The sequence below is a fragment of the Mytilus trossulus genome, chromosome 7, assembly GCF_036588685.1.
Source record: "Mytilus trossulus isolate FHL-02 chromosome 7, PNRI_Mtr1.1.1.hap1, whole genome shotgun sequence".
NCBI classification, from domain to species: Eukaryota; Metazoa; Mollusca; class Bivalvia; order Mytilida; family Mytilidae; genus Mytilus; species Mytilus trossulus.
The window spans coordinates 67989351-68002131 of NC_086379.1; the positions used below are offsets into that span (position 1 = coordinate 67989351).

General features: G+C 32.4%; 1 protein-coding gene across 1 annotated transcript in view; it reads left to right on the top strand.

The window, feature by feature from the left end:
• The window catches only part of LOC134726618 (uncharacterized), a 204289-nt gene that overhangs the window by 44880 nt on the left and 146628 nt on the right, over positions 1-12781 (top strand). The window contains exons 45-53 of the mRNA XM_063591029.1: positions 423-583; positions 1037-1213; positions 2348-2557; positions 3013-3055; positions 4818-4987; positions 5227-5397; positions 11010-11490; positions 12184-12347; positions 12558-12731. Of these exons, the coding sequence (XP_063447099.1) occupies positions 423-583; positions 1037-1213; positions 2348-2557; positions 3013-3055; positions 4818-4987; positions 5227-5397; positions 11010-11490; positions 12184-12347; positions 12558-12731 (1751 nt within the window). The remainder of the gene's footprint in view (positions 1-422; positions 584-1036; positions 1214-2347; positions 2558-3012; positions 3056-4817; positions 4988-5226; positions 5398-11009; positions 11491-12183; positions 12348-12557; positions 12732-12781) is intronic.

Sequence of the window (12781 nt, forward strand, 5' to 3'; positions counted from 1 at the left end):
AGCCTACATTTGAAATGTTTATATCAGAAATATCTTGGATGAGATCTAAAGTTCGTATCGACCCAGTATTGTTACAGTTATCGCCCTTTAAAATCCATTTTGAAATAATTAAGCACTATCTGACCTACATTTCTTGTCAGATTATTATTAAATCAGCAATGTCGTGAATCGTTTAAATAGTAAAGAAATTATTCTTACATGAGTTATGCTGTTTGAAAGAAACCTGTTTTGAAAATATATTAGTCTCATATCTACACTTATGAAAAAGTTTTATAGAACAAATAAAATTTTAGGAGTTACTGCCCAATGACAGATAGAAAATGTGCAACTGTTTGTGGACACTTTAATATCTAATAAATGTTTGGAGTTAAATATTCTACAATTGCATTCAAATGGTCTTCTTTAAACCATATACATTGCAGGTATAAAATAGAAAGACTAGAAGAACAAAAGAAACTGATAGTTGATGCTGAGTTGAAGATTTGTTTGGAGAAAGAAGACTGTAGTACAACAGTTAAACTATTTGATCAACAGCTCATTTCTCAACCTCTCTGTGACATGGAGATGACGGGGCAATTGCTAGGTATGATTATTTAGCAACTATCCTATATTAATTGTATCAAGATAGGTTTAATATACTGGGAATTAAGCAGGCCAAACATTTTTTTTAAATTAGGATACCAAGGTGTGGTTTTGATAGTTTTTAATGTGCATTTTTTTCTGATTTGGACAATTTTGGAATAATTTGCTGGTTTGTATTCTTACCGCTTGGTATGAAAGCGTGAAAAGCTTATTTCTTTATCAATATTGCTCCAAACTAATTCCTCTTACACTCAAAAGGTCAATGTTTATATTATTGTTAAGATTTCAAAAAGTTCATATGGACCGTTAACCTACTTTTTGTTAAGTAATTTTAGAAGAAAAGAAGAGATGTTCATAGCATTAATATTAATAAATGGAGCTATGTAATAAATCTGAATGGACAGTGCCTTAATTATACAGCACATTGGGCTATATAATAAATTTTAACTTCCAGATATATCATTTACTGACTGGGTAAAGAAGACAGGAGAGAACATTGGCAATACTTTAACCAGTGCTGTAGCTAATAAATTACTGGATGAATTAGGTCTTACTAAGTTCATGAACGCTGTTCCCTGTGATAGATATGCTGGAATATTTGCTGACTCTGAAAATGGCTGGAATAGTAAAGGTAGGATTCTTGTGGTGTTTGAAGATTGTATAAAGATTAGAAGATGTGAGTTCTGGTAAAAGATTTTTGTTTTTTACTTAATTACTGTTTGCTAGCTTTTATCAATATGAATCTATAACATGATATAAACCTCAGACTTACACATTGCTATTGAAGTGCATATATATTTCAGTGTATGTCCAGTGACATTTAAGTCTCAATGACCTATATTAACCCTTACCATGCGTTACAAATGTTTGAACCATAGGGCATATAATATAAGTTATATGGTTCGCTACTGACCCCATACAGATCCATAGAGGGTTAGTAAAATCCATAGGGGGTGAGGCCGGAGGCCGAGTCCCCTATGAATTTTATTCACCCTCTATGGATACGTAGGGGGTCAGTAGTTAACCGTATAACGAATTTATCGGACGCTGGACTTTTTCTGCTGCTTTTTTTTTTTGAAAAATAAACAAGGAAACACAACAACATTAAAAGATGACGTCGCCATTAACGCGTCATGAACCCCATATGAAACTTACTAACCCCATACGGTCTCATAGGGGGTCACCAAGTGACAGCGTTTAACCAATCACAACGTGATAATTCATCTGTGGTCCCATAACTACTGATAGTTTTTATTATTGAAATATGCATAGGCAACAACTATTTCCTGTTGCAGGTCCAGTTAAAGTCAAAAATCGATAAAAAATCTGCAAATTTAAGATTTTTGCTGTAAATGACCTTCTTTAGACTGGTGTACCCCAATCAATTTCCCTCTTAACTTAGAACTGTTATGATTAATGAGTTCATTGGGATCCACTCTGTATGCAAACTACAGTTGAATGCATCTTTAAGCTTCCCTCAGTCTTTTAGGTTGAGAAAAAAAACGAAAAAATCTCCAAATTTACACTTTTTGCACATGAGGACAAACTTTGGGGCAAATCTAATATACATTTTCCAGCCACAAATAGATAGGATTGGTCCTAATGAATAAAACCTTTTCCTATTTCTTTATATTGACCCTATGTATTTTTCAGATTGTCCATTGGCAAGTGACCTGCCTCCAATAGAAACCTCAATGACTTGTTACATTCCTAGTTATTGTACAGGAATCAACTGTTGTTTATATTGGTCCTGTTTATTTTTCAGATTGTCCATTGTCAGTTAACCTGCCTCCTATAGAAACTTCAATGACTTGTTACATTCCAAGTTATTGTACAGGAATCAACTGTTGTATAGAGGTGGATCAGATTGGTAAAACTTTTAATGTCTATGCTCTGTTAGATGGCTGCAACTGGAGGCTCACTTTGGGTATTGAAAGAAGAAAAATTTATATTTCTCTGCTAGATTATAACTGGGGTAAGAATTTTATTATAATACCATAAATGTAAGATTTATCTATATTGTTGAAATGGAATTATTGCAATGTTTTACTTTTAATATTTGAGTGGTACTTAATATCAGCTAAAAAGAACTAAGATTCATTATTTCTGAAGATTGATATCTTTTGATTTTGAATTAAACTGATTGTGTATATATTTTTTTTAGAGATAATGAATAATCTTTAAACATCCTTGGACTTGTTCCATCTAGCAGTAACCAATCTTGAACAGGGGCACCCTTCTTGCCGTACAAGATGTACACCGCTGTGTAGAGAAGGAATATATAAGTGACATTCAATTTTATGCGTTGAATGGAGAAGGTCATATTATAGAGTACTTTCTGATTTAAGGTAGTATTCAATATTTCCATCCTTTATTTCAGTTCAAATATATAACATTTATAACAATATTTATAATTATATATATTTTTAGGTGAAACTCAAGTTTTTACACTGATGAATATAATTTACCTGGAGTAAGTACACCAATAATTAGTGTTATACATTTGTCATTTTGAGGCCATTTATAGCTGACTGTGTGGTTTAGGCTTTGCTCATTGTTGAAGGCTGTATGGTGACTTATTAGTTGTCATTTTAAGCTCACCTGGCCCTTCTCTCCGCCGTCGTAGTTAACTTTTTACATTTTGAACTTCTTCTAGAGAACCATTGAATGGAATGAAACCAAACATGGCACGAATGTTCCTTATGAGGTGATGACCAAGTGTTGTTACTTTGTAGTCGATCCATCATCCAAGATGGCCGCCAGCGGGGGACTTAGTTTAACATAGGACCCAATTGGAAATGCATACAAATGACTTCTTTAAGAGAACCACTGAATGGAATGAAACAAAACATGGCATGAATGTTCCTTATGAGGTGCTGACCAAGTGTTGTTACTTTGTAGCCGATCCATCATCCAAGATGGCCACCATCCAGGGACTTAGTTTAACATAGGACCCTATGGGAAATGCATACAAATGACTTTTTTTAGAGAACCACTGAATGGAATGAAACCAAACATGGCATGAATGTTCCTTATGAGGTGCTGACCAAGTGTTGTTACTTTGTAGCCGATCCATCATTCAAGATGGCCTCAAGCAGGGACTTAGTTATACCCCACGCAACGAGTTGCGGAGGGTATAATGTTTTTGACCAGTCCGTCTGTCCGTCCGTCAGTCAGTCCTGTTTCTGGTCATCGCAACTCCTCTCAAACCACTCAACAGAATTTCACAAAACCTTTTCAGATAATAAGGACATACTATGTAGTTGTGCATATCAACAGGAATTTGCAATTTAAATTTTTTTCTAGGAGTTACGCCCCTTTGATCGTATTACTTTAATGTACTACTTCAACAGTTTGTCATCGCAACTCCTCTAAAACCACACATCAGAATTTTACGAAACCTTTTCAGATAATAAGGACATACTATGTAGTTGTGCATATCGACGGGAAATTGCGATTCAATTTTTTTTCTAGGAGTTACGTCCCTTTGAACTTATTTACTTTAATGTACTACTGCAACAGTTTGTCATCTCAACTCCTCTGAAACCACATAACAGAATTTCATTAAATTTTGTAGATAATAAGGACATACTATTTAGATGTGCATATTGGCAGGAAATTAATTTTTATTATATATTTTTTTTTCTTACACTTATTTAATTTCTCCAATGACAATGTGGGGACGTGGGGTATGTGAGCGTGCTCACTAAGGTTCTTTAATTTAACATAGGACCGTACGGGAAATGCATACAAATGACTTCTTTTAGAGAACCACTGAATGGAATGAAACCAAACATGGCATGAATGTTCCTTATGAGGTGCTGACCAAGTGTTGTTACTTTGTAGTCGATCCATCATTCAAGATGGCTGCCAGCAGGGGACTGAGTTTTACATAGGACCATATGGGAAATACATACAAATGCCTTCTTTTAGAGAACCACTGAATTGTTTTAAACCAAACATAGCATAAATGTTCCCTTTTTAATGAGGTGCTGGCCAAGTGTTGTTACTTTGTAGCCAAATTTTATCTTTTTTTTATATGATATCAAAAACCAAGGTAGAATCAGGTGAGCGATGCAGGCTCTTGAGAGCCTCTAGTTAAGTGATTATTGCTGCTTTGCAAGTTTGTAGTTTGTAGTTTGACCGAGATCTTATTACTTTAAGTTATTATTCAGCACAGTTAAAAACAGAGACGAGATTTCTTTTTGCAAAATTTTGATTATTATCTTTTGTAGGTACTCAATACATGACTTAAAAGGGGAGAATAGTTATATGCTAAATGGGAAAATAAAAGTTTGCCTACAAAAAGGAGGTGGATCATGTTTATTTACAAAGACCTTGTTTGAAAATACTAAAATACAAAAGCTTGGATGTGACTGGTCTCACAGTGAATTTAAAATACCAGGTATATTTATGTTCTGCTTGTCAAACAGTTCTTCATAACTTATTTGCTTGACCAAAATCACTTATTTTACAATATTAACCTTAATTTTGATTAAAAATGATCTATAGAATAATTTGTGCCATAACTTCTAGATTAGATAGTATAACTTGTTATAGTAATGTATGTAAGTATATCTTTTTTTGCATTGATTTTTGAAAATTCTTTTGCTAACATAACTTTATGATATAATATTTTTTCAGATTTTTCTCTCCAGAAGTTTTCATTAGACAACAATATAGTTAATAATGCAGCAGGATTGGTACTAGACAAGTTATTGGAGGAATTAGGAATAGCATCAGAACTAAGGGATATACAATGTAGTAGATCAGAGTCCCCCTATAGTCCTAGGGATTCTAATGGATGGAACATAGGTATTAAAGATTAAAATTTTTCTGCTTAGGAAATATCATGCAATACTTTACCCTCACTGTAAATGTTGGGGCTATTTTGCAATAACCTTGGCCTTTTGCTTTGTCTCTGTATACTTTTGTCAGTTTGTGCAACAAATATTTCTGTTATAAATCAGACAGGGGACAGTTTTTAACCGGATTTTTGTGACAAAAATGTCGGTTACTGATTTGGAAATGTACGGCTGGTGGTCAGGCAGCCAGACGGTCAGGCAGCTGGACGGTCAGGCAGCCGGACGGTCAGGCAGCTGGGTGGGTGGCAACCAAGTATTGTCGGTTCATTTACTCATGAACCGTTCAACCAAAGCCTTTCAAATTTGAATATGTTGTTACTGACAACAAAATGAAGGTCAAGTGTAATAATAACAATTTTGACTTTTACCGTTCAGGAGTTATAGTTCTTGGAAGATTGGAAAATGGCATTTTCAGTTGTGTCCGTGCATTTAAGCATGAACTGTTCAACCAAAGCTTACCAAATTTTAATATGTTGTTACTGATGAAAAAATGGAGGTCAAGTTCAATAATGATGATTTTGACTTTTACTGTCAGGAGTTATGGTTCTTGAAAGATTGAAAATTGACTATTCCAGTTGTGTCCGTGCATTTACTCATGAACTGTTCAACCAAAGCTTTTTAAATTTTAATATGTTGTTACTGATGACAAAATGGAGGTCAAGTTCAATAATGTCGATTTTGACTTTTACCGTTCAAGAGTTATGGTTCTTGAAAGATCGAAAAATGAAGTTTCCATTCATGTTGTTGCATTTACTCATGAACCATTCAACCTAAGCATTTCAAATTTCAATATGTTGATACTGATGACAAAATTGAGGTCAAATTTGATATTGACAGTTTTCAATTTCACCGTTCATCAGTTATGGTTCTTGTGATATTGGCAGGACACAAATAAATGTTAATAAATCCGGTGTCATATGGTATTTTGAACCCCATGGTAAAATGACCCCGGGGTCAAAATACCGCTATGGTAAATTGAACCCCCCCATGGTAATTTGAACCCCCCCTGTATGGAAAATTGAACCCCCATGGTAAATTGAACCCCCCTGTTTTTTTCATTCTAGATGATTAATAAGACATTTAACATTATAAAAAAGCTAATCAAATATTAAAAATCATTAATACAAAAAGGGGAGGTCAATTTTCAATGATTGGTTAAAAGAAAAATATTTGCTTGGTATAATCGCTCTGAAGTCTTAACCAACAAAATTTCATTCAAAAAACTTCTTAAAGCATTAAAACCAAACAATGTAGCTTGGACACTTTAATTCTTTGAAATTAAAAATATTTATATAGAATGGTAGACTTTTAAATTTTAATTCTCCATGGTAAAAAAGGGGGAGGGGGTCAAATTACCATGGCTCAGTTAATCTAAAAAGTAAAATTTTCAAAACATCTTTTCAAGCTATTAAAATAAATACATACTACTTATTGGAGTATAATAAATATCTAAAGGTGTTACAGTAGCAAGATATTTTAACATGAAAGGTCTTTAGATGTATAGTAGGGGGTTCAATATACCATGGTACAATAACATGGCTAAGTAAAATTTTCAAAATATCTTTTCCAGCATGTTATTTCCAGCATGTTAAATACATACAAACTACTTATTGGGGTATTAAAACTATAATAAGGAGTTAGAATAGCTTGGGTTTTTGAAATTCAAGGTCTATAGTAGGGGGTTCAATATACCATGGTAAGGGGGAGGGGTGAGGTCAAAATACCACAAAAATATTTTTTCTATAAAATATCTTCCAGCATGTTAAATGCATACAAACTACTTATTGAAGTATTTTTACTATGTTAAGGAGTTAGAATAGCTTGAATTTTTGAAAATCAAGGTCTATAGAAGGGGGTTCAATATACTGCAGGGGGGTCAAAATACCATGAAAATATTTTTTTCTTCAAAATATTTTTTCCAGGATGTTAAATGCATACATACTACTTATTGAAGTATTATTACTATGTTAAGGAGTTAGAATAGCTAGAATTTTTGAAATTTAAGGTCTATGGTAGGGGGTTCAATATACCGCAGGGGGGTCAAAATACCATGGAATTTTTTTTTTTTCCTAATATCTTTTCCAGCATTTTAAATACATATAAACTACTTATTGGAGTATTATTACTATGTTAAGGAGTCAGAATAGCAAGAATTTTTGAAATTTAAGGTATATGGTAGGGGGTTCAATATACCGCAGGAGGGTCAAAATACCATGGAAATTATTTTTTTTCCTAATATCTTTTCCAGCATTTTAAATACATATAAACTACTTATTGGAGTATTATTACTATGTTAAGGAGTCAGAATAGCAAGAATTTTTGAAATTTAAGGTATATGGTAGGGGGTTCAATATACCGCAGGAGGGTCAAAATACCATGGAAATTATTTTTTTTCCTAATATCTTTTCCAGCATTTTAAATACATATAAACTACTTATTGGAGTATTATTACTATGTTAAGGAGTCAGAATAGCAAGAATTTTTGAAATTTAAGGTATATGGCAGGGGGTTCAATATACCGCAGGGGGGTCAAAATACCATGGAATTTTTTTTTTTCTTGATATCTTTTCCAGCATTTTAAATACATATAAACTACTTGTTGGAGTATTAATATTATGTTAATGAGTTAGAATAGCTAGAATTTTTTTAATTTAAGGTCTATAGTAGGGGTTCAATATACCGCAGGGGGGTCAAAATACCATGGAAATTATTTTTTTTCAAAATATTTTTTCCAGGATGTTAAATGCATACAAACTACTTATTGAAGTATTTTTACTATGTTAAGGAGTAAGAATAGCTAGAATTTTTGAAATTTAAGGTCTATGGTAGGGGGTTCAATATACCTCAGGGGGGTCAAAATACCATGGAAATTATTATTTTTCCTAATATCTTTTCCAGCATTTTAAATACATATAAACTACTTATTGGAGTATTATTTCTATGTTAAGGAGTCAGAATAGCAAGAATTTTTGAAATTAAGGTATATGGTAGGGGGTTCAATATACCGCAGGGGGGTCAAAATACCATGGAAATTATTTTTTTTCCTAATATCTTTTTAGCATTTTAAATACATATAAACAACTTGTTGGAGTATTATTACTATGTTAAGGAGTTAGAATAGCTAGAAAATTTTAAATTTAAGGTCTATAGTAGGGGTTCAATATACTGCAGGGGGGGTCAAAATACCATGGAAATTAATATTTTTCAAAATATTTTTTCCAGGATGTTAAATGCATACAAACTACTAATTGAAGTATTATTACTATATTAAGGTGTTAGAATAGCAAGAACTTTTGAAATTTAAGGTCTATGGTAGGGGTTCAATATACCGCAGGGGTTATTTGTTTTAAAATATTTTTTCCTGGATGTTAAATGCATACAAACTACTAATTGAAGTATTATAACTATGTTAAGGAGTTAGAATAGCTAGAATTTTTGAAATTTAAGGTCTATAGTAGGGGGTTCAATATTCCGCAGGGGGTCAAAATACCATAGAAATTATTTTTTTCCCCAATATCTTTTCCAGCATGTTAAATACATACAAACTACTTGTTGGAGTATTATAACTATGTTAAGGAGTTATCATAGCTAGATGTTTTTGAAATTTCAGGTCTATGGTAGGGGGGGGGTTCAATATTTTGACTACTTATATAGACCTTAAATTTCAAAAATTCTTGCTATTCTAACTCATTAACATAGTAATTATACTCCAACAAGTAGTTTGTATGTATCTAAAATGCTGGAAAAGATATTAGGAAAAAAAATAATTTCCATGGTATTTTGACCCCCCCTGCAGTATATTGAACCCCCTTCCATAGACCTTAAATTTCAAAAATTCTAGCTACTCTAACTCCTTAACATAGTAATAATACTCCATCAAGTAGTTTATATGTATTTAAAATGCTGGAAAAGATATTAGGAAAAAAAATAATTTCCATGGTATTTTGACCCCCCTGCGGTATATTGAACCCCCTACCATAGACCTTCAATTTCAAAAATTCCTGCAATTTTTACTCCTTAACATAGTAATAATACTCCATCAAGTAGTTTATATGTATTTAAAATGCTGGAAAAGATATTAGGAAAAAAAATAATTTCCATGGTATTTTGACCCCCCTGCGGTATATTGAACCCCCTTCCATAGACCTTAATATTCAAAAACTCTAGCTATTCTAACTCCTTAACTTAGTAATAATACTTCAATAAGTAGTTTGTATGCATTTAACATCCTGGAAAAAATGTTTTGAAAAAAAATAATTTCCATGGTATATTGACCCCCCTGCGGTATATTGAACCCCCTACTATAGACCTAAAGTTTCAAAAATTCTAGCTATTCAAACTCCTTAACATAGTTGTAATATTCCTACAAGTAGTTTGTATGTATTTAACATACTGGAAAAGATATTTTGAAAATTTTACTCAGCCATGGTATTTTGACCCCCCTGCAGTATATTGAACCCCCTACCATAGACTTTAAATTTTAAAAATTCTTGCAATTCTAACTCCTTAACATAGTCATAATACTTCAATAAGTAGTTTGTATGTATTTAAAATGCTAGAAAAAATGTTTTGAAAAAAAAAAAATTCCATGGTATTTTGACCCCCCTGTGGTATATTGAACCCCCTACTATAGACCTTAAATTTCAAAAAGTCTAGCTATTCAAACTCCTTAACATAGTTATAATACTCCTACAAGTAGTTTGTATGTATTTAACATGCTGGAAAAGATATTTTGAAAATTTTACTTTGCCATGGTATTTTGACCCCCCTGCGGTATATTGAACCCCCTACCATAGACCTTGAATTTCAAAAATTCAAGCTATTCTAACTCCTTCACATAGTTATAATTTTTAAAATTTTTATAATACTCCAATAAGTAGTTTATATGTATTTGGCATACTGGAAAAGATATTTTGCAAAATTTTATATAGCCATGGTATTTTGACCCCCCTGCAGTATATTGAACCCCCTACTCATAACCTCTAATAAAAAAAAATAATAGCCAATAAATTGTAAATTAGATTATCTGCAATACTATTTCTTAAAAACAGGGGGGTTCAATATACCGCAGGGGGGTTCAAAATACCATATGTGAAAAATGACCCCGGGGTCAAAATACCATGCGGTATAATGACCCCGGGGTCATTTTACCGCATGGTATTTTGACCCCGGGTTCAATTTTTAGGGGGTTCAAAATACCATATGACACCGGTTTGCTGTCGTTGTGACAGTCTCTTGTGATCACTATACAACATTGTATGTTTCAAACTTTTAACACTTTTTTTACCCTATAAAATTTAACCACAGGATGAGGTATGATTGGAGCCATTATTTGATCCTTGAAATTCCAAATATAGTTCAAGTAGTCGAGCCTACCAAAATAATGTTAATTTCATTGATAAATTGATATAATCTGGATATTTACAGTTACTTCTCTTAACAAACATTCATGTATTTTGGATTAATAAATTATGATTTTGCCAACCAAACAATATGATTTTTCAACCCATCTGTCTGATACCTGTACAGGTGTAAAAACTCATGACTGTTTTATACTTTTAGGATGTGAGAAAACCTTACCATTTAGTTTACCTGCAGTACCTAATACAATGAGTTGTTACCTGACTGATACCTGTACAGGTGAAAAAACTCATGGCTATTTTATACTTTTAGGATGTGAGAAAGCCTTACCATTTAGTTTACCTGCAGTACCTAATACAATGAGTTGTTACCTGATTGATACCTGTACAGGTGTAAAAACTCATGACTATTTTATACTTTTAGGATGTGAGAAAACCTTACCATTTAGTTTACCTGCAGTACCTAACACAATGAGTTGTCACCTGTCTGATACCTGCACAGGTATAGATTGTTGTATAGATGTGAAACAGATTAGTAGATCTATAAATGTTTACATCAAACTTGATGCCTGTAACTACAAACTAACAGCAGGAATAGAGAAACTCACATTTGATGTACCTCTACTAAACTATGAGTTTGGTCAGAAACAAAGCTTCAGGTTGATGAATATCTTTAGGATTGAGTAAGTTATGTCAATTTTTTAGTCGATTTTACTTTTTTTATGCCCCACAAACGATAGTAGAGGGTTAAAGTTTTTGGTCAAGGTAGTTTTTGATGAAGCTAAAGTCCAATCAACTTGAAACTTATTACACTTATTGCTTATGATACGATCTTTCTAATTTTAAAGCCAAATTAGGCTTTTGACCCCAATTTTACGGTCTACTGAACATAGAAATTGGAAGTGGGAGTTTCAGGTTAAAGTTTTTGGTCAAGGTAGTTTTTGATGAAGTTGAAGACTAAACAACTTGAAACTTAGTACACATGTCCCCCATGGTATGATCTTTTTAATTTAAATGCCAAATTAGATTTTTTACCAAATTTCACGGTCCATTGAACATGCAAAATGATATTGCGAGTGGGGCATCCATGCTTTGGACACATTCTTGTTCGTCTATCAGTTTGGTAAAAAACAACACTCCAGACTAACATATATTGGTGACTGAAAATATTGGGGAAAAAAAATCATATATAAAAAAGTTTTTATTGTCTTTTATTAGATAAATAAACCATATTTAAAATAAATTTTCTTGGATTGCAATTAGTTTAAAGGAATTTATAAAATTTGAAAATTAGTAAATTATTGATAAATAAATTCTGATAAATTTTTTTTTAAATATAATGAAAGTATAATTTCACATTATTTTTTTTTCTTCAGTTATACCATTATAGATTTAACAATGGAGAAACAGTTTGTTATAGATATGGATGTCAGTGTATGTTTTGAAGCTAATGCACCATGTGTTTTTACAACAACAGTCATGAAGAATGCTAGGTTACCTAAACCTATATGTGACCTGAAAAGTAACTTGTCTTTTGAAGGTACAGATTTTAAAGTTTTTATTCTGTATAGCCATATTTACTAAGCAAAAAAAAATGTTTACATGCCCATGATCAAAGTTATGTTCACATCACCACTGTAGACTTTGCTCAAACATTTTGTATTTATATGTTCATTTTAAGATAGAATTCCTGGGTCCCTCTTTGATAAAGTTATAAATTTTATTTGCTTATAATGCCATTATATTTCAGACATATCTTTGAAAGAATTATCTGAGAACCTTGTGTTGGATGTTACACAACAGTTACCATCATATGCTGCTGACATATTACTAGAGAGACTTGGTATATCACAATGGATGCAGAATGTACCATGCAGTAGACAATCATCACAATATACTCCTAATGTCAAAGGATGGAAAATATGTAGGCTATTTGTTTTTAATAATAATTCAACTAAAGACTTATCACTAACT